Source organism: Saccopteryx leptura, chromosome 13 (assembly GCF_036850995.1).
Source record: "Saccopteryx leptura isolate mSacLep1 chromosome 13, mSacLep1_pri_phased_curated, whole genome shotgun sequence".
Taxonomy (NCBI): domain Eukaryota; kingdom Metazoa; phylum Chordata; class Mammalia; order Chiroptera; family Emballonuridae; genus Saccopteryx; species Saccopteryx leptura.
The window spans coordinates 10,169,814-10,189,910 of NC_089515.1; the positions used below are offsets into that span (position 1 = coordinate 10,169,814).

The 20,097-nt window shown below is 45.6% G+C and overlaps 2 protein-coding genes across 5 annotated transcripts in view; one reads left to right on the top strand and one right to left on the bottom strand.

The window, feature by feature from the left end:
- SEC23IP (SEC23 interacting protein) overlaps positions 1 to 1,779 on the bottom strand; it is a 35,723-nt gene extending 33,944 nt beyond the window's left edge. The window contains exon 1 of one of the 2 annotated variants that reach the window (XM_066354699.1): positions 1,523 to 1,779. In XM_066354699.1, coding sequence (XP_066210796.1) covers positions 1,523 to 1,691 — 169 coding nt within the window. In that variant the 5' untranslated portion in view covers positions 1,692 to 1,779. The remainder of the gene's footprint in view (positions 1 to 1,522) is intronic. The other variant, XM_066354698.1, reaches the window with a different exon arrangement.
- Positions 1,780 to 7,773: 5,994 nt separating this feature from the next.
- The window catches only part of MCMBP (minichromosome maintenance complex binding protein), a 28,521-nt gene continuing 16,197 nt past the window's right edge, over positions 7,774 to 20,097 (top strand). Inside the window, exons 1-5 of one of the 3 annotated variants that reach the window (XM_066355603.1) lie at positions 7,774 to 8,064; positions 15,841 to 15,926; positions 16,419 to 16,559; positions 16,685 to 16,726; positions 17,409 to 17,510. In XM_066355603.1, coding sequence (XP_066211700.1) covers positions 8,007 to 8,064; positions 15,841 to 15,926; positions 16,419 to 16,559; positions 16,685 to 16,726; positions 17,409 to 17,510 — 429 coding nt within the window. In that variant the 5' untranslated portion in view covers positions 7,774 to 8,006. The remainder of the gene's footprint in view (positions 8,065 to 15,840; positions 15,927 to 16,418; positions 16,560 to 16,684; positions 16,727 to 17,408; positions 17,511 to 20,097) is intronic. The other 2 variants (XM_066355604.1, XM_066355605.1) reach the window with 2 other exon arrangements.

Consider the following 20,097-nt stretch of genomic DNA (forward strand, 5'->3'; position numbering starts at 1 on the left):
AAGTCATTTTCTAACCAAAGGAAATGCTCCTCACTTCCCTTTGCCCAACTTGATCTTCACCGCAGTTATCAGCACCAAACTACTTACTAACTTTCTATTACAAAATAAGCTACCTTCAAGAAACCAGAGTTTTCAAAACAGGTATCATCATCCTGTGCCTGACAAAGAAAATGTTTAGCATTAACTGAAGTGACATACACAAACCAAGGAATGTGGACAAGAACCAAACATCTGCGAAGCAGAGGATAATACGAAAGCCCCACGTATGGTCTTACTTATTCCCACGACCTCAAACAGCCACGCTCGTCCTTCCACCAAAAACGGCAGTGCCTCACCTTGCAGCCAGACTGTCATAATGAAACCAACGTATTTCTGACTCCTATCCTTCCTTCCTTCGACAAACATCGATTGAAAAATTGGTCTACAGCATACCAGGTTTACATTCCTGCTCTTGTAAAGCTTACATTCTTAGGGAGATAAGATAAATAATTATGTGTACACGTCAGGTGGTGACAAGCACCAAGAGGAAATCTAACACAAGGGAAAAGGAAGCTACGTGGACGACTGCCTCCAGTTTGCACCTCACCTCTCCTGGAAGCTTTCCTGAGTGCTCCAAGCAAGAACCCATTATTCAATGGGAAAATACTCAGCACTTACTCAGGATCTATGTGCTAGTCACTGAAGATCCCATAAATAAAAAGGTAAGTAATATGTCTGAGCTGGCAAACCGCAAGAAGCCCACAGCTCAAATAGACACACCATGTTTGTTTCACAAACATTTATATAACACTATGTGCCAGGAACTATATACACAGTGCTTCACAAAATTAAATCACTTTTCGTTACAGCTGTGAGGCTGTACTTAAATGGAACTGAAGCACAGAGAGGGAAAGTAACTTGCCCGAGGTCACACAGTCAGAGGCAGGGCCAGGGTTGGAACAGTCTGTGCTCCTAAACACTAGGCTCTGGGTTATGACACATCCTCGTTAAGAAGCTCTCTTTCTACAAAAATAAAGGTATGAACGAGGAGCTAAGGTGTACAGAGGGGTGGGAACTTAAGAGAACCGGAAGCAGCCCTAGAGGAAATGGTGCACGATCTTGAAAAATAAGGATTGTATTGGGTACCTCCACTTCGCAAATATTACACGTCGATCGTAGGCGATATCCCCCCCCCCTCCCCCGGTAGCCTAGGAGAGGGAGCGGTAATGTGTTTGCACTCCCTGAAAGTACCGGGCACACCGGTAAGTGTTCAACAAACATCCGAGGAACGCCAGCGCAGGGGGTCTAGCCCTCGGAACAGGGGTCCTTTAACGAAGAGCAAGCCTTGTGGCCTGACCCCGCCTCCAAAGGTCCCAAAGCACCCCGGCCACTCAAACGTGGCTGCCGATGGCCCCCCGGCAAGCTCCCCAGGGGGTCGGGCCCAGGCAGGAGGAAAACCTCCAGGCCGAACCCCGTCACCCTACTCCCTCCACCCCACCGCCCCGCACACACTCGCCCCGCCGAACCGCCCTCTCTTTACTACCTCCAGGCAGGAGCAAGGAGGCCGAGGCAGCGGCGGCTTGGGTGACCGGGATGAAGGGCACGTTGAAGCTGAGCTCCGTGGCCGAGGAGGAGAAGAGTAAGTTAGTGCCCGACGAGGAGGAGGAGGCGGAGGCGGCACCGCCTCCACCGTTAGGCTTTCTCTCGGCCATGGCTGCGGCCCACCACCCGTTACACGTCTCCGGGAAGCCGGTGCAGCAGCGCGGGCCGGAAACCAGTCACACTCGGGGCCGGCACACTTCCGCACTTGCGCACAACTGCCAGAATGCCAGACGCCTGATCCTGGGCCCCCTTCCTGCCCCTAGGGGGAGCCGCCAGAAATTAACATGGCGGCGTTGGCTTCTCGCCCCGAGCCCTAGCACGTGACACCCTCAGCCACTGGGGAGGCGCGACTGGAGGCGGAGGCTGGGGCAGGATCTTGGAAGAGGAACCGCTGCGGGTTCTGAAGCAAGACATAAATTAACTCTGAAAGTGATGGATTGCAGGGGGCGCTCTGGCTGCCTAAGAGTACGGACCAGAGTGTTTAACGTCGGGCAAAGATTATGGAGGAAAAGCGATAGTCCGCAGGAGCAGGTAGTCGAGTGCTGTCCGCAGACAGAGAGGAAGAGCTGTGTGAGCCATTTGCAGCCAAGGCCTCGCCAAACTCACCCGTCTAGCACCCACATTCTGACCCGCCTACATGTTTCTCTGGACTGAACTGAATGAGCTCTTGTGTTTGGCTCAGAAATTGGAACGGTAAAAATTCTGAAGTTTTTAAGCGGTAAGGGGAAAAAATACTGTTTAAAAGAGAAACGAGGTAATTGAAATTCAGAGGTGTGACTTTTTTTTTTTTATAGTGACAGAGAGAGGGGGGGGGATAGATAGGGACAGACAGACAGGAACGGAGATGAGAAGCATCAATCATTAGTTTTTCGTTGCGACACCTTAGTTGTTCATTGATTGCTTTCTCATTTGTGCCTTGACCGTGGGCCTTAAGCAGACCGAGTAACCCCTTGCTTGAGCCAGCGACCTTGGGTCCAAGCTGGTGAGCTTTTGCTCAAGCCAGATGAGCCCGCGCTCAAGCTGGCGACCTCGCGGTCTTGAACCTGGGTCCTCTGCATCCCAATCCGATGCTCTATCCACTGCGCCACCGCCTGGTCAGGCGAGGTGTGACTTTTTAAATAGCTTTTTGTATCTATAATAATCTTACTAGTTCATACCGAAAATGCACTGTGGACATTGTGGATCTAATTGTCATTTTTCATATACTGTAGTTCGAGATTAGAAAAGAACAAATAAGATATAAGCAGCTTCTTGGAGAGTGGAATAGGGAGACAGAGAGACCTCAAAAGAAGCTTTGCAATTATGACACCCACACCAGATGTTCACACCTATACAGAACCTGTTTGTTACTTAATACAACAACTGTTTAGTGTATTTACTGTCAAACACAAAACAACACCAGACACTGGTAAAAGCAGTCAGTATAGATTTTATTCAGTACTACTGAAATGGGGAAGAGGGGACATGGGGAACTAAACTTCCCCAAAACAAAAGGCTGGACACTTTTTTTTTTTTCTTTTTTTTTTTTAGTTATTTTTTATTTATTCATTTTAGAGAAGAGAGGGAGAGACGGAGAGAGAGAGAGGGGAGAGACAGAGAGAGAGAAGGGGGGAGGAGCTGGAAGCATCAACTCCTATATGTGCCTTGACCAGGCAAGCCCACCCAGGGTTTCAAACCGGCGACCTCAGCATTTCCAGGTCGACGCTTTATCCACTGCGCCACCACAGGTCAGGCAAAAGGCTGGACACTTTAAAGACTGTGCTAAGACAAAGGCACTGAAGGGTGCCAAGGCAGGTTGGTCTGTGTGACTAGGCCACGTGGGTTTAATGGGCACTTATCTAGAAGAGCAACCAAGTTCTCTTATCTTTACAACAGGCAGTGGTACAAGTTAGTGCAAGGTACCCACCAAGCTAGGAGGAGACAACTTTCAGGTCTTGGAGAAGACATACGTTTTGGGTGACAAAGATTTATATCTCAAAGTGAGACAGGCCAATAAGGCAGGACAAATGGAATAGGGAAACATATTTAAATAGCCACGCAGTTTAGAGCCATCTAGTAAATCACAAAATCCTATCTATTGTAACAAGGACGCTTAAGAGTAAAATGGTTTACACTTCTCCTCTCCAACCAGAGGGTAAATAGCTTAAATCACCCTACTCAGGGAGATAGAGAGCAGAAATCCAATTAGTACCATTTGTGCCAACCAAAGACAGATGAAGATAAGGGAATAACCCATATCTTGGCAATAGGAGCATAAAACTGATGAATATTCTATTGGGATCCATCCCTAAACTCCCAGCCTTTAAAACCCTCACAGCAGAGGTCCCTAGGTGTGCTCTTCCTCCTGGAAGCATACCTAAGTCTTTCCTTTCCCCCCTCCCTCTTATTCCCCCATAGGCATGTCCCTCCCGAGCTCTAAGGGTCCCCACAAGACTCGCAACCTCGGGAGCAATGGGCAGCAGCAGCTCACCCCAGGCTAACCTCAAGGCTTCCTTTTCTCTTTCTTTCCCATAAGGTTTCTAGAAAGCTAAGGCAGCCTCACTTAGTCCCCTGTTGCTTCTATTCTAAGTCTTTCCTTGTTTCACTGGTCCCAGTTTTCATAAACTTACTCTCAAGTCACCTGGACTCATGTTGTGAAACTCTTCTGCGTGAAGTCAATAGCCCACACACTACCAGCTGTTCCTAGGCAGACCTGAAGAGCCAGGTCCCCTTTCCGGTAACAAAAGGGAAAGAGAAAGGATTTAGAATCGAAAGCTTTCTAAAGTTAACTGCTTTAAAAAGAGGTTAGAAGTCCTATATGCCTGTCACCAAGTTTCAGCTAGAACAAATAGTACATTCTCGCAGTGCTGAGCTTTCTCCAGAAGACATTTTAAAGGGGACAAGGGTCGCCCTGGCCGGTTGGCTCAGTGGTAGAGCGTCGGCCTGGCATGCAGGAATCCTGGGTTCGATTCCCAGCCAGGGTACACAGGAGAAGCGCCCACCTGCTTCTCCACCCCTCCCCCTCTCCTTCCTCTCTGTCTCTCTCTTTCCCTCCCACAGCCAAGGCTCCATTACAGCAAAGTTTGCCCGGGCGCTAAAGTTTGCCTCTGCCTCAGGCGCTAGAATGGCTCTGATTGCAGCAGAGCAACGCTGCAAGATGGGCAGAGCATCGCCCCATGGTGGGCATGCCGGGTGGATCCCGGTTGGGTGCATGCAGGAGTCTGTCTGACTGCCTCCCCGTTTCCAGCTTCGGAAAAATACAAAAAAAAAGAAAAATAAAGAAAAAGAAAAATAAAGGGGACAAGGGTCATCCCAGGCCTTTTGCCTTAAGCTGCTAGAAGCCATGCTAGTTCAGCCAAGGAGAGAATTCTTGTCATTACTATGGGTGGGCAAGGTGGTATACGAAACACTAGGGGTACCATGGTGTATAAGATAGACACAGGCCCTGGCCAGTTGGCTCAGCGGTAGAGCGTCGGCCTAGCGTGCGGAGGACCCGGGTTCAATTCCCGGCCAGGGCACACAGGAGAAGCGCCCATTTGCTTCTCCAGCCCTCCGCCGCGCTTTCCTCTCTGTCTCTCTCTTCCCCTCCCGCTGCCAAGGCTCCATTGGAGCAAAGATGGCCCGGGCGCTGGGCATGGCTCTGTGGCCTCTGCCTCAGGCGCTAGAGTGGCTCTGGTCGCAACATGGCGAGGCCCAGGATGGGCAGAGCACCGCCCCCTGGTGGGCAGAGCGTCGCCCCTGGTGGGCGTGCCGGGTGGATCCCGGTCGGGCGCATGCGGGAGTCTGTCTGACTATCTCTCCCTGTTTCCAGCTTCAGAAAAATGAAGAAAAAAAAAAAAAGATAGACACAGGACCCTTCCATCTTGGAGACTGTCTTGTCTGTCAGAAAAACAGACTCCTAAACTTTTATTTTTGTTTATTAACAAAAGTGTGATGAAAGTTATAATGTAGAATTTTCCATCAGGGAGGAAGGTATAATCCTCCTCTGGGAAGGGATAACAGATTCAATCAGACCATCAACAAAGGACCTACCTAGTTTAGAGTGACATAAAGGCTTCTCTGGTCAGCATCCCCAAGGCTCTGTTCTTAAGGTTACTTGACGGGTCAGAACCTCACTGCCCTGAAGGCTTACTGCTTTAAAGGAATAGTCATGCAAGGGCTTGTATGGGAGTCCCATAAGGCTATCTATTCTCAGGTCCCCTTGTTCCTCTGAGTGGCAGTCTACCACATGACTAGCAACACACCAGGGGAGGAAAGGTTAGGGAGGGGCTAAACTGCAGGACCAGGGATATGAATGGTCAGGGGATCTAAATTGCAGGAGCCGAGGTGTGCTAAGGGAGCGAAGGTCACCCTGGGGGCAAGGTCCCAGCCTAGTTTTGTTCTTTGCTAGGTACCTGGGTCTATCTGCCCGGGTGATCTCCAGTACTTGGCCTATTGTTCCTACTCTGCTCCTGTTTATCTAACTGCCTGCTAAATCAGTTCGATCCACAGTTGGTTGAAACTGAGGATGCAAAACCTGGAGTTACGGAGGGCCGACTATATATTTATTGAAAAAAAAATCCCAGTACAAATAGACCCAAGCAGTTCAAACCTATGTTGTTCAGAGGTTAACTGTAATTTGGGGCTTCTTCCATTTAATACCAGAACTTGGCAACCCTCTCTGCTAAACAAACGAATGAATGAAAAAAGTGGTGGTAATGCCCTGTGTAAGGCCAGGAGCCGCCATCATGGCCATTCGCATGCAGGTTCCCATTGGATTTGGCAGACAGTAAAGAAATGGTGGAGTCAGAGGATAGTGGGCCATCCTGTTTATTGGTGTCTCACCAAGACAGGCAAACTACAAGAGAAGACAAGGGAAAAGCAGAAAACCAGCTTTTCCCATGAAGGGAAAGGGATCAGGGAGGCCCCTGCAATGGTGATAGCAGGAACCAAGAGAGCAAGCTCCTGGTCTGCCCCACTTTATAGTGTAGAAACCAAAACCTTTAATCCAATATACAAGTAAGGAAGTCTCTGATACAAAGTCACTTATCTGGGGCATAATTGGATTTCCCATGAGAGTGCACCACCCACATCATGCAATCAGGCTATAACGACTTGGCTTGCTTAAAGCCTGTCCCCCACATCCAATACAAACTATATGCGAGCAAACATATATATCATAAAAACTTATTTGACCAACACCCTGGATTTTGTAACTCATTTTTCTCAACTCACCCACACTCACAAGAGCCAGATGCATAACCCAGTGTGCCAATTAATTCGTTCACAATGAGAAATGCTAATTACCTCCCTTTGTGCTAAGGAGGGCTTGAGATCTGAGTTCAGTTCTTGTTTTTCAGCTTCCCGCTGTTAAACCATGCTCTATTTTCAACTGATGAGACTGTTGTTTCCTTAGGCACAGCCCAGGCCTGGTGAAAACATACTGAACGAACTTGGGTATCTCCCAAAGTTCCTCATTAACAGGTTACCAAAGGTTTGATCTTTTGAGTGTGCTGATGCCACCATCTCCATCCTGAGGGTATCCTCAAACTCACATGCTGCAGGAACCTCGCCAAAGCTCCTGCTTCCAGGTTCCAGGCAGACGCAGACCAGGGTGTTTTCGCAGTTAGGAGCTTGCGTCTCAATCAGGAACTAGTGCCCCTACCACAATGCCTGAGATGACGGCAAAAAGAAGTTGGGGTCTTCCAAAGTCTCCCTCACCTAAATGTAGACCTCTCTCAGTGAGCTAAGACAAGACTTTATCCAGCTGTGCGAAAGTCACTACATAGGGTTTGGAGAACGGTGCTAGAGAACAAACGTTGCCACTAGAAAAATAAAAGGGGGGCGGTCACCAAAGGCTACTGCACCCATTAATTTTGCCCAGAGATAACTCTGAGGTCTCTTTGGGGTTGTGCTTTTGAACTGTTGTAGTCTCCGACCTGAGCAAGTCCTCGCACCAGGAATTAATAAATTGGACTTCAGGAGTTTCCCTCTTCACTTCTGCACAGGGTGTCAACGAGCGCCACGCCAACCCCGGCCTGAGACGCCAAATCCCACGCGCTACAGGTTCCTGGAGACCGGTGTGCCCGTCCATTGCCCATTTCCAAGATGGCGGCGCGCGGCGACCGCGTCGCGGCCGGCCCCGCCCCCGGGCTCGCCAGCCCGCCCCTCCTCCTCGCCGCGGGGCCGCGCAGCGCGCTCCCGCCGCCGCTCCTGCGCGAGCTCCACCCAGGTCGCAAGCAGCGCGGTCGGCGGCGCCTATTTCCCGCCATTGTGCAAAGTAGAGGCTGGGGGCCGGTACGCGGAGCCTTCGCGTCGCCTGCAGCTCCCGAGCTGCCGCCGCCACTGCCGCGGGCCCCTGAGGCGGGGCCGCCCGCGCCACGAGTGTCGCCGTGCGTGGGAAACCGCGGGCGAGAAGCTGCCGATCCCCCGAGGAGGAGCCGCGGCGCGGGACGCCGGTAGGCGAGATGCCGTGCGGGGAGGACTGGCTCAGCCACCCGCTCGGGATCGTGCAGGGCTTTTTCGGTGAGCGGCGGCCCCGGGGGCGGGGCGGGCGGGCCCCACGCGGGGCTGCCTCGGGGGGTCGCGCGGCCCAGAGGGCCGGCCGGGCCTGCGCCGCCGGCGCTGAGACGCCCCTTCCCGAGCCGGGCCGCAGGTGCCTCCCACCTGCCGGAGTCGGGATCCGCGGGCGGCCGAGGTGACGCGGCGCGGGGCCGGCCGTGATTGACGGCCGCGCTGCCCCGCCCGGCTCCGCAGGGGCCCGAGCCCGCGTGCGGCGGTGCCCCGGCGGGGCGCTGGGACCCGCGGGCGGGCCGGCCGGCGGGGACGGGGCGAAGGGAAGGCGCTCTGCGTTTAGGAAGCCCGCAGGATATTTCAAAACTTCCGGTGTGCCGGGGGCGTGCTGGCTCACTCGCGGCAGAAGTTGGCACTAACTACTGTTCCACTCATCCTCCCTTCTCGAGATAAGATTTAGTGTGACAGCTTAATTTTTCTGTTAAGAGTGGCTTTAAAACCTGCCTAGAGTACACACCTCCCCTGTGTCCGAGCTAGCCAGAACTGTTGAACTACTCCAGTGAACTCCTGCCTCCTACCTGGAAAGGGCTGCGATGGCTGCAGACAAGCTTAGTCAGTTTTAGTTGCAATTGTTATTGTTAGTGCTACTACTCGGCTAAGAGGACGGGAAGGAAAATTGAAGGTTGTTTACGGTTGGCTGGGCATTTTGACACTCCCTCCCCCCACAGTTAGAAGTGGAGGCAGACTTAATCAAAAATCACTGTTGGATCTGTACGTAGCACCTGACTCGTCTGGAAGTAACTTAGAACTGCAGAGGTACCCTAGCTCATTTAAAGCATCGTGAGGTATTAGTGAGAACGCCCGATAAGAAGCTAAACTGTCCCCAGGAGCCAAAACTGATGGCGCAAAATGTATTTTCTTGTAGGAAGGGATTCAGCAACTCGATTCATCTTCACTACAGTTTGAACTAGTTTAGTTACCTGGTTTCCCAGGCCGAAACTATAGGCAGCAAATGAGAGGAAATCTTGGGTAGGCATCAGGGTAGCCAGGGAACTCTGATAACCGGATAAACAACAGATGAAAAGCTGTGTATATATATTTTTTAAACCAGCCAAAAAGAAATCGTTAGGTACCTGTCAAGAGTGCTTTCAGGAAGGGGAATGTATTCCTTCACTAAGTCCTAGTAATTCACGTTCATACTGAATACTGGAACCCATAGTTTTGTTTGTTTGTTTTTTTACAGAGACAAAGAGTGTCAGAGAGAGGGATAGATAGGGACAGACAGACAGGAATGGAGAGAGATGAGAAGCATCAATCATTAATTTTTCATTGTAATACCTTAGTTGTTCATTGATTGCTTTCTCATATGTGCCTTGACCATAGGTCTTCAGCAGACCGAGTAACCCCTTGCTAAGTGTAAGGTTGCCAGCAACCTTGGGTCCAAGCTGGTGAGCTTTTGCTCAAACCAGATGAACCCGCGCTCAAGCTGGTGACCTCAGGGTCTCGAACCTGGGTCTTCCGCATCCCAGTCCGATGCTAGTGCGCCACCGCCTGGTCAGGCTGGAACCCATAGTAGTTTTTTTTGGTGGGGGGGTTGTATTTTTCTGAAGTTGGAAATGGGGAGGCAGTCAGACAGACTCCCGCATGTGCTCGACCGGGATCCACCCGGCATGCCCACCAGGGGGCGATGCTCTGCCCATCTTGGGGCATCGCTCTGCCGTAATCAGAGCCATTCTAGCGCCTGAGGCAGAGGCCACAGAGCCATCCTCAGCGCCTGGGCCAGCTTTGCTCCAGTGGAGTCTTGGCTGCAGGAAGGGAAGAGAGAGACAGAGAGGAAGGAGAGGGGGAGGTGTGGAGAAGCAGATGGGCGCTTCTCCTGTGTGCCCTGGCCAGGAATCGAACCTGGGGCTCCTGCACACCAGGCCGACGCTCTACCACTAAGCCAACCGGCCAGGCCCTGGACCCCATAGTTTTGATGTGCAAAATTATGGCCCCCAAAAGTGAAGATTAAAACTGCACAGTTGATGTACCAGGGTGTAGACTCATAGATACTTCATAGGGAAAATCCTTCAAAAGTAAAAACTTTTAGTGCTTAAATGGTGACATTCCAGTTACTGATCTTTAGAAAATTTGTGAGAAATACCCCATACCCTTGTTGTGCTGAATAAATGAGATGACTTTATATTTGATAGAGATTTGAATGTATTCGTGTCAGATTTTTTCTCCTAAGTGCAGGATCATAGGAGGCACACATCTCATCATGGTACAGAAAGGGTATATAATTTGTATATAAAATACTGGCTTTACAGTAGTTTGAAAATTTTGTGAATTGTTGAGGGGACCTGGGCCTTGTTGATGCCCCTCCTTCCTCCCCTAGAATATCCTGTTTCCCTGTGGGTTGTGGTTTTTATTTATTTATTTAGATTTTATTTATTCATTTTCTAGAGAGAGGAGACAGAGAGAGAGAAGGGGGGAGAAGCAGGAAGCATCAGCTCCCATATGTGCCTTGACCAGGCAAGCCCTGAGTTCCGAACCAGCGACTTCAGCATTCCAGGTCGACACTTTTACCCACTGCACCACCGCAGGTCAGGCCCTGTGGGTTGTGTCTTACAGAGAAGCAGCTAATACTGTCTTATTATAGTCATGGTTTTTTGTAGAAACTGTTCTGAAGTGTAGTACATATTTTTTTGCCCTATTTTTCTGTCACTGAATGTCTTGAATACCTTTCTAATATTATAGCCGTATGGGTATGTTTGGGTGAGAAGAAGGTCAGGTGTTAAACTTCTAGACTTTCTGGTTTAGTTGGGAAATCGTTTTAAACCAGTTTTCCCCCTAGATAGAAAAGTAGTGGTTTATGGGGGTTTTCTTGGTTCCACCCCTTTCTAGGCCTCAGACCACGTCACTACATTACCCCCTTGTACAGAGTTGTCTGTGCCCTCGGATTTCTCCTACCGCCCCGCCCTAGGTTGGCCACTGAAATAAAAGGAATTGGTGAGAAGGCTATAGAACCCAAAGGCAGGGAGGGTGGCTTGGTCTCCTGAGGGGACTGAGTGGGCCAGGAACTGGAAAGATAGCAGGAACCTAAGCAACCTGATCTCTACTCCACACAGCTCCCAAATCCACTCGTTCTCAGTTTCAACCCACACCAGTTAGCACCTTCCATTGAATCCTAAATTCCAGGGTTAGAGAATCTGATGGGCACAGCATGTAGTCAGCTATGGGCAGAGCACAGTTCATGTCATGTGGGACTGTTGAGCCCCACACCTCACCTGGGGGACAAAGTTCTAAGAAAAGAATGGATTGAGCAACTATGTGGCAAAAGGCATTAAATACATATGTATATATTTTTTTAACTCATTAAATAGTAACTTATATGTGGTTACAAAAAACATGGTATTAAATGAAAAGTAAAAAGTATGCTTCCTTACAAAGTGTCCAACCTGAACTATTTTTGCTTATCTTGTAATTACTAATGTACTTCTGTTTATGATTTACCTGTTCTGGATATTTTATAAATGGAATTGAATCATGCAAGATGTGGCCTTTTGCATCCGGCTTCTTACACTTAGCATATTTTCAAGGTTTATCTGTCATAGCATGTATCTGCAGCACCGAATTCCTTTTTATGACTGAAAGTAATATTCATTGTATGGATATACCACATTTTGTTTATCCATTCATCCATGGATGGACATGTTTCTACTCTTTGGCTATTGTGATTAGTACTGCTATAAACATTTGTGAACAAGTTTTTATGTGAATATATGTTTTTTGTCCTCTTAGTAATATACTTAGGAGCAGGATTGCTGAGTTATACAATAATTTCATGTTTGTTTTTCAAAGAATTGCCAAATTGTTTTTCAGAGTGACTGTACCCTTCTACATTTCTGCCAGCTATATGTATGAAGTTTCTAACTTTTAAAATCTTCTCTGAGACTTGTTATATCCTATTGTATTAGTTAGAGCCATCCTAGTGAGTGAAGTAGTATCTAGATGTGCTTTTAATTTGCATTTTCCTGATTAATGATAATAGCATCTTTTAATGTGCATATTGGCCATTTGTATATCTTCTCTGGAGAAATGTCTATTCAAATCATTTGCAAAAATTTTAATTGGGCTTTTGTCTTTTTGTTGAATTATAAGAGTTCTTCATATATTCTGCATACTAGACCCTTATCAGATACATGATTTGCAAATATTTTCTCCCACTTTGTGGATTATCTTTTCACTTTCTTGATATAGTGTCTTTTGATATAACTTTTATTTTGAAGTCCAGTTTCTCTCTTTTTCTTCTGTTTGCTCATGGTGCCATATTTAAGAGCCCAGTTGTCTACCATGAGGTTACAAAGATTTATGCCTGTGTTCTTAGAGTTTTATAGTTTTAACTTTCACATTTAAGTCTTTGGTCCATTTTTTTCTTCTTTTTGATAGAGAGGAAGGGAGAGAGGGTAGAGAGAAGTGAGAAGCATGAACTTGTAGTTGCTTCACTTTAGTGGTTCATTGATTGCTTATCATCCATCATGCCTCGGTCGGGGGAAGGGTTCAAACTGGGGCCTCAGCTTCCTGGTTGACACTAGACTTCTCCAACACAGATCAGGCGGTCTTTGATCCATTTGAATTAATTTTTGTACATGGTATGAGGTAGGGATCCAAACTCGTTCTTTTTCAAGTGGATATCCAGTTGTTTGAACACCACTTACCCTTTGTTTACTTTTTACATTTACCCATTTTTATTTATTTTTTGTTTGTTTTTAAGTGAGAGGAGGGGAGATAGACTGACTCCTGCATGCACTCCGACCAGGATCCACCCATCAACCCCCATCTGGGGCCGATGCTCAGACCAACTGAGCTATCCTCAGTTCCCGGAACCCCTTAGAGTAGAGTAAGATTTAAGTGCAGGCTGCTCAAATTCAGATGGCCAGGAACTCAGGAAATACGCTAGAGTGGTATATGTGTGCTAAGCAGGACTCTTGGTTGCAAGTGATTCAGCTGGGTCCTCCTTAAACCAAGAAAGACAAATACATGGCTCAGCAACAGAATTCAAGAGGGGGCTAGTGTCAGGCTCCACTACAGCCAGAAAGTGACACTGTGTCTGCAGGAACCTGCCTCTGCTGTTTTCCTCTGGGATGGTGTAGTTTTCTTAAGTTCCTCCAGCTCTAGATGTCCTTGTAGAACCTGGCAGAGTGCTGGGTACCCAGTAGGCTTAATAAATGATGGACAGTTTCTGTGTTTTTGTTTTTGTTTTTTAAATCTAAAGCAGTCCTTGAATTGTCCAGAAGTACCAGATACTTGTCAGCTGGCCTTTACTAACAGTATCATGTTTGTGTACATGTAAGTTACTTAGACAGCACTAACCCTTATCAGCCACTCTTGGATGACACTTCATTGCCTGTTATGTGGCATATGTTGTGTGGTGGTCATGGCTTCATATAATTCTTTTCTGTAAACATCCACTTTGACTAGAAGCAAAAATACCCAGTTTTTTTTTCCCTGAGGGGCTTTTTTTTTAATGGGGTGACATTGATAAATCAGGGTACATATGTTCAGAGAAAACATCTCCAGGTATTTTGACATAAAAATACCCAGTTTTTGAAAACTCAATTCAGTCATCATAGACTGGCACTCATAGCAGTGGCTCTCTGGAGTTGCTGATTTGGTGGGTATGGCATGGGCTGGACATTTTGCATTTTTAATGACTCAGGCGATGCTAGTGCCTAATGGTCAGGGAACCATGCTTTGAGGACCAGTTTGCTGGTAGAGGGAACCTTCCTCATTGCACATAAAATCACATAAAGAGTTTTCCCCCTCATTCCTTTTTTAGAGCCAGCCTTGGCTAAGTGAAGTGGAAGCCCTGCTCACGCGTGGTGTTAGCAGGATTTAAATGTAAATGGTGGCGGTATGGGCCGGCTTTGTGGTGTGGTGGTTCCAGTTTCCGAAAATAGGTATTCCTGATGCTGTTGATAATTCACTCTGGTCTTAGCCCATTCTCCTCATTTTTCAAAGCCTTGGTGTTGTTATCTTTAAGATGACATTAAAAACACCTTTCTCATTTGGGTCATCATTGCAAGAATCATCCGTGGATGCTAAATCTAGATGTAGGGGGGTGAATTTCATGAAAATTATTTGCACAGTCTTGAAGTGTCACCCACAGATTACTGGGCTGTCAAATTTAACATCATCCATGAGGGGAAGATGGACTTGTCTCTAAATGACACCATTACAAGGACACGGCATTGGTTATCAACTGCAATTAATCATAAGGAAACATCAGACGGACCCAGAATGAGCCTTCTATTTTTTAAGGGCCTGTATTCTTTTTTAAATATGAATGTCATAAAAGATTGAGGAACTGGCCTGACTGGGCAGTGGCGCAGTGGATAGAGCATCAGACTGGGATGCGGGAGACCCAGGTTTGAGACCCCCGAGGTTGCCAGCTTGAGTGAGGGCTCATCTGGTTTGAGCAAAAATTCACCAGCTTGAGCCCAAGGTCGCTGGCTCCAGCAAGGGGTTACTCGGTCTGCTGAAGGCCCGTGGTCAAGGCATGTATGAGAAAGCAATCAATGAACAACTAAGGTGTCGTAATGCGCAGCGAAAAACTAATGATTGATGCTTCTCATCTCTTTGTTCCTGTCTGTCTGTCCCTGTCTATCCCTCTCTCTGACATTCTGTCTCTGTAAAAAAAAAAAAAAGATTGAGGTACTGGCCCAGATTAAAGATACGTGATAGCTAACAGCAGTACTATGTGATGCTATTTAGAGTTCTGTACTGAAGGAAAGAAGGTACAATAAAGGATAGTTTTGGGTCAGGTGACAAATTGGGATTATGGGTGGTTGATTAAAAAGTATTGTATCGCCTGACCAGGCGGTAGCACAGTGGGTAGAGCCTTGGACTGGGATGCAGAGGAACCAGGTTCGAGACCCTGAGGTCACCAATTTGAGCGTGGGCTCATCTGGTTTGAGCAAAGCTCACCAGCTTGGACCCAAGGTCGCTGGCTTGAGCAAGGGGTTACTCGGTCTGCTGAAGGCCCATGGTCAAGGCACATATGAGAAAGCAGTCAATGAACAACTAAGGTGTCACAACGAAAAATGATGATTGATGCTTCTCTTCTCTCTCCATTCCTGTCTGTCTGTCCCTATCTATCCCTCTCTCTGTATCTCTAAAAAAAAACCAAAAAAAAAACCTGATGATTGATGCTTCTCATCTCTCTCCGTTCCCGTCTGTCTGTCCCTATCTACCCCTCTCTCTGACTCTCTTTCTCTGTAAAAAAAAAAAAAAAAAAAAAAAAAAAGGTATTGCATCAATTTTTAATTTCAAAAGTTGGTAACAGAATTGTGAGGTAATCTGTTAGGAAACATTGAAATACTTAAAAATATATGATGTGTTAGACTTCATCTCAGATGGGTCAGAAAAGTATATATGAGAGAGAGCAAATGATAAAGCAAATGGAGCAAAGATACAGGTGCTTTTTGTACTAGTCATGTGACTTTTTGGAAAATTTATTTTTAAAAAACTTCATTTCAGGGTAGTGATAAAGATAAAAGTCTGTAGAGCAGTGTTTCTGCAGAGCAGTGCGGTGGCTGACGTGCTGCTTTGTCTGGGTGACCTGTCATCCTGTGCGTGTTCTCAGCCCCTTGTTGGCTCTGAGAACAAGCAGGGGCCAGCAGCACCTGACCTGGAACTGCCAGCCTGCCAGCCTTGTGCGCGTGCGCTTCAGGAGTGTGTCGCTCAGCGGAATGTAGTCTATTACAGTAGGCTGTAGCTTAACTTTCAAATGTGTATGTCTTTCAGCCCAAAATGGAGTTCATCCTGACTGGGAGAAGAAAGTAGTTGAGTATTTTAAGGAAAAGCTGAAGGAAAATAATGCCCCTAAATGGGTAAGTTCGTTGCTCTTTGTGGGGCGAGAGGGTTAGGCTGACTTCTAGTTTCTCTCAGTAGAGTAGTAATTCACTTATAATTTTTTTTTTTAGAAATGATATTTAATGGGGTGACATTGACACTTATAATTTAAAAATATATAAATTAATGTGTGCTGCCTTAAATGTTTTAAGTGCATATAAATATATTAAAAGATTTAAGTCTCTTTTGCAACCTAAACTTAAAATGCAAGCAATCAGTGTTTCCGTTTTGGTGCCTCTAGGTGGCAGTATTACATTATAGTCAAATGTCACTAGACAAACTTGGGAGAACTCAGAATTCCTTTTGTCCGGCAGTTACGTTATGTTGATTATTGGCAGTATTAACCAATATTAACCAATAGGGCTGGGTTTTGTGTCTAGTTGTTACTGGGGTCTAGATACAAAGTCTGTGTTGATGAAGTTACTGTCTCATAGACAGGAGACCTTGTTGACTTGTTCATTTCCCTTAAGGTGCCATCACTGAATGAGGTCCCCCTTCATTACTTGAAACCTAACAGTTTTGTGAAGTTTCGCTGCATGATTCAGGACATGTTTGACCCTGAGTTCTACATGGGAGTTTATGAAACGGTTAATCAAAACACAAAAGCACGTGTATGTATAGCTTTTTATCATGGGACTTTCTGTTTATAATTAGTGCTATTAATTTTGTTCTTGAGTTTGGTAGTTTTGAAATAAATATACTTACTGCTTTAATACTGTTATCCTTTGGGTCATAGGTTCTTCATTTTGGAAAATACAGAGATGTAGCAGAATGTGGGGTATGTATTAAGATATATAAAACACTTTTAATAAGAATTTTTCCTAAGCAGCGAATATATTACTTTCATTTGGTTGATCTTAAATTTATCTTGTGTATAAATAAGTTCTAAGAGGTCACCTAAAATGATTTTGCCTTTTTTTTCTTTGGTCTTCTAAAAACCTCTTCAAAGGTAGAATATAAATAGCAAAACTTACTTCTTTTTCTAATATGTGTGTATGTACTTTCTAAGCATACATGAAATAGAGAGTATGCTTTTTCTAGGAAATAATAGCCGAGTCTTGGATCTCATCGTAGAGCTACCTTGTGATGAGTGTTTCATTAATTCCTTCTTACTAGGCTAATTCTGAAACATTTCCTGGGGAGAGAGCGGGATTACCATGTGCTTTTGTTTTTGAAAAAAATAAAGCATCCTATTTATTAAGAGGATTTAATTTTGTAACATAGACTGCTGTGTATTACGGATTGGAGGGAAGGTAGGATAGTGATTTTTGCATGTGAAATAATTTTATGTCAGTTTTCTTTTGAAAAATGATAGGAGTTAGTAGCTGCTTGTTGATTCAGTTAACTCTTAATATGAAATATTTACTACTGTTTTATAAATAACATAAACATGTTGCTAATTTAAAATATTTTTGGCTTTTCTTAATAAAACTGTTCAAAAACTTCTGTGTATATTACAGCCTCAACAAGAAGTTGATTTAAACTCTCCACGAACTACTACTTTGGAAAGACAGACTTTCTATTGTGTCCCAGTGCCTGGGGAATCTGCGTGGGTGAAAGAAATATCCTTCATTTGAGCTTCCTTAATGTAGTAAATAATTCCTGATTATTTTTCTTAATTAAAAAGACCATAATTTAGATTTTGAGTTTTTAAAAATTTAGTCTTTAGGCCCTGGCCGGTTGGCTCAGTGGTAGAGCGTCGGCCTGGCGTGCAGGAGTCCCGGGTTCGATTCCCGGCCAGGGCACACAGGAGAAGTGCCCATCTGTTTCTCCACCCCTCCCCCTCTCCTTCCTCTCTGTCTCTCTCTTCCCCTCCTGCAGCCAGGGCTCCATTGGAGCAAAGTTGGCCTGGGTGCTGAGGATGGCTCTGTGGCCTCTGCCTCAGGCGCTAGAATGGCTCTGGTTGCAACATAGTGATGCCCCAGATGGGCAGAGCATCACCCCCTGGTGGGTGTGCCGGGTGGATCCGGGTCGGGCGCATGCGGGAGTCTATCTGACTGCCTCCCCGTTTCCAACTTCAGAAAAATACAAAAAAAAAAAAAATTTTAGTCTTTATCCCAATGAAGCTAGCTGGTGGGGTGGGAGGGTCCTATAAAGAAGATTTAAATATTCAGCACTGAGAAATAAAGTTATGGTATATTCCTATAGTGAAATATTAAAAAGATTGATGTATATTTAAAGATATTGAAAACTTAATGATAATTAAGTACAAAAAGTTTTATATTACAACTAATTCTATTTTTTTTTAAGGGAAAACAGTCTGTTGGGTTCTTCTGAGAGATTATAGACACATTTCCTTTTTCTTAATATTTTAGGCATATTTTATATATACTGAAATGCAGAGATTTTAAGTGATTTACACCCACATGAGAAACTTGTTCCAGAAATTTTCCTTTTGCGTTTTTCTAGTCCCCTCCCCGCAACCACTGTCCTGATTTTTCACTATCGCTTTGTTTTACCTGTTCTTGAATGTCATACAAATGGAGTGACGTAGTATGGAGACTTGTGTGTCTGATGTCTTTGTTCAGCATTATGCATTTGTGATTAATCCCTGTATCAGTAGTTCCTTCTTTTTAAGTTTTTTGTGTCACCTATGATAAGTTGTATCTTTCCAGGAATTGTTTAAAATCACTTAATCTCACTTGAATTTATGTAAAGAACATAAAGTTTTTTATAATATTTTCTTATTTTTCTTTTACTGACCAGGAAATACTTAGCAATGATTCTCTTATTTCCAGTAATGATAACTAATTTTTCACTTACATTTTTGATAAGTGTTACTAATAATGGTTTGTCAAAGAATCCACTTTTTTTTTTTTTCTGAAGCTGGAAACGGGGAGAGACAGTCAGACAGACTCCCGCATGCGTCCCACCGGGAACCACCCGGCACGCCCACCAGGGGAGATGCTCTGCCCACCAGGGAGCAATGCTCTGCCCCTCCGGGGCATCGCTCTGCTGCGACCAGAGCCACTCTAGCGCCTGGGGCAGCGGCCAAGGAGCCATCCCCAGCGCCCGGGCCATCTTTGCTCCAATGGAGCCTTGGCTGCAGGAGGGGAAGAGAGAGACAGAAAGGAAGGGGGGGGGGGGGTGGAGAAGCAAATGGGCGCTTCTCCTATGTGCCCTGGCCGGGAATCGAACCTGAGTCCCCTGCACGCCAGGCCAACGCTCTACCGCTGAGCCAACCAGCCAGGGCAAGAATCCACTTTTTACTTTAATATTTTTTTCTGTTTCATTGATTTTTGCTCTTGCTAGTTTGGTTTTCTTTTCTCCAGCTTCTCAAATTGGATGCTCAGATCCTTCATTTCAAATCTTCCTTCCCTAACATTAGCAGTTGAGGCTATAACTTTCTCTCCACTCACTGCTTTAGTTGCATTCCACAAATTGATTTTTCACTATCATTCAACTCAAAATATTTTCTAATTTCCCTTGTGCTTTCACTGACCCTTTCAACGACAACACTGTGCTTCCGTTTGCACCCCCATTCTTTGTGCTGCCGGCGCACATTCACTTGTACCTGTTAGGGAGCCCCCAATATATTGTTCATTTTGCTTTGAACAATCAGTTGTCTTCTACATAAATTAAAAAATAAGAAAATTATTTATTTTTAAAATACATTTGTTTTTACATTTATGAACATACTTACCATTTCCAGCTCTTTATTCTCTAGAATCACTACTAATTTTTTTAAAGTACAGATCTGTTAGTGATGAATTCTCTGTTTAACTAAAAATCTCTTCAGTTCACCTATACTTTTGAAGGATTTTTTCCACTGGATATAGAATTGTTGATTGACAGGTGTTTTCCCTAACACTTTAATGGTATTATTCCATTGTCTTTTGGAATAATACCAATATATTACATTGGTTTTTTTTTTTTTTAAGATTTTAAAAAATATTTTATTTATTAATTTTTAGAGAGAGAGGAGTGAGAGAAAGAGAGAGAGAGAAGGGAGGAGCAGGAAGCATCAACTCCCATATGTGCCTTGACCAGGCAAGCCCAAGGTTTCGAACCGGCAACCTCAGTGTTCCAGGTCGACACTTTATCCCACTGCGCCACCACAGGTCAGGCACATTGTTTTTTGATGAAAAGTTAGCCGTCATATTGTCATTTTCCCCCTGTATGTAATGTTTGATTTTACTCTTACTGCTT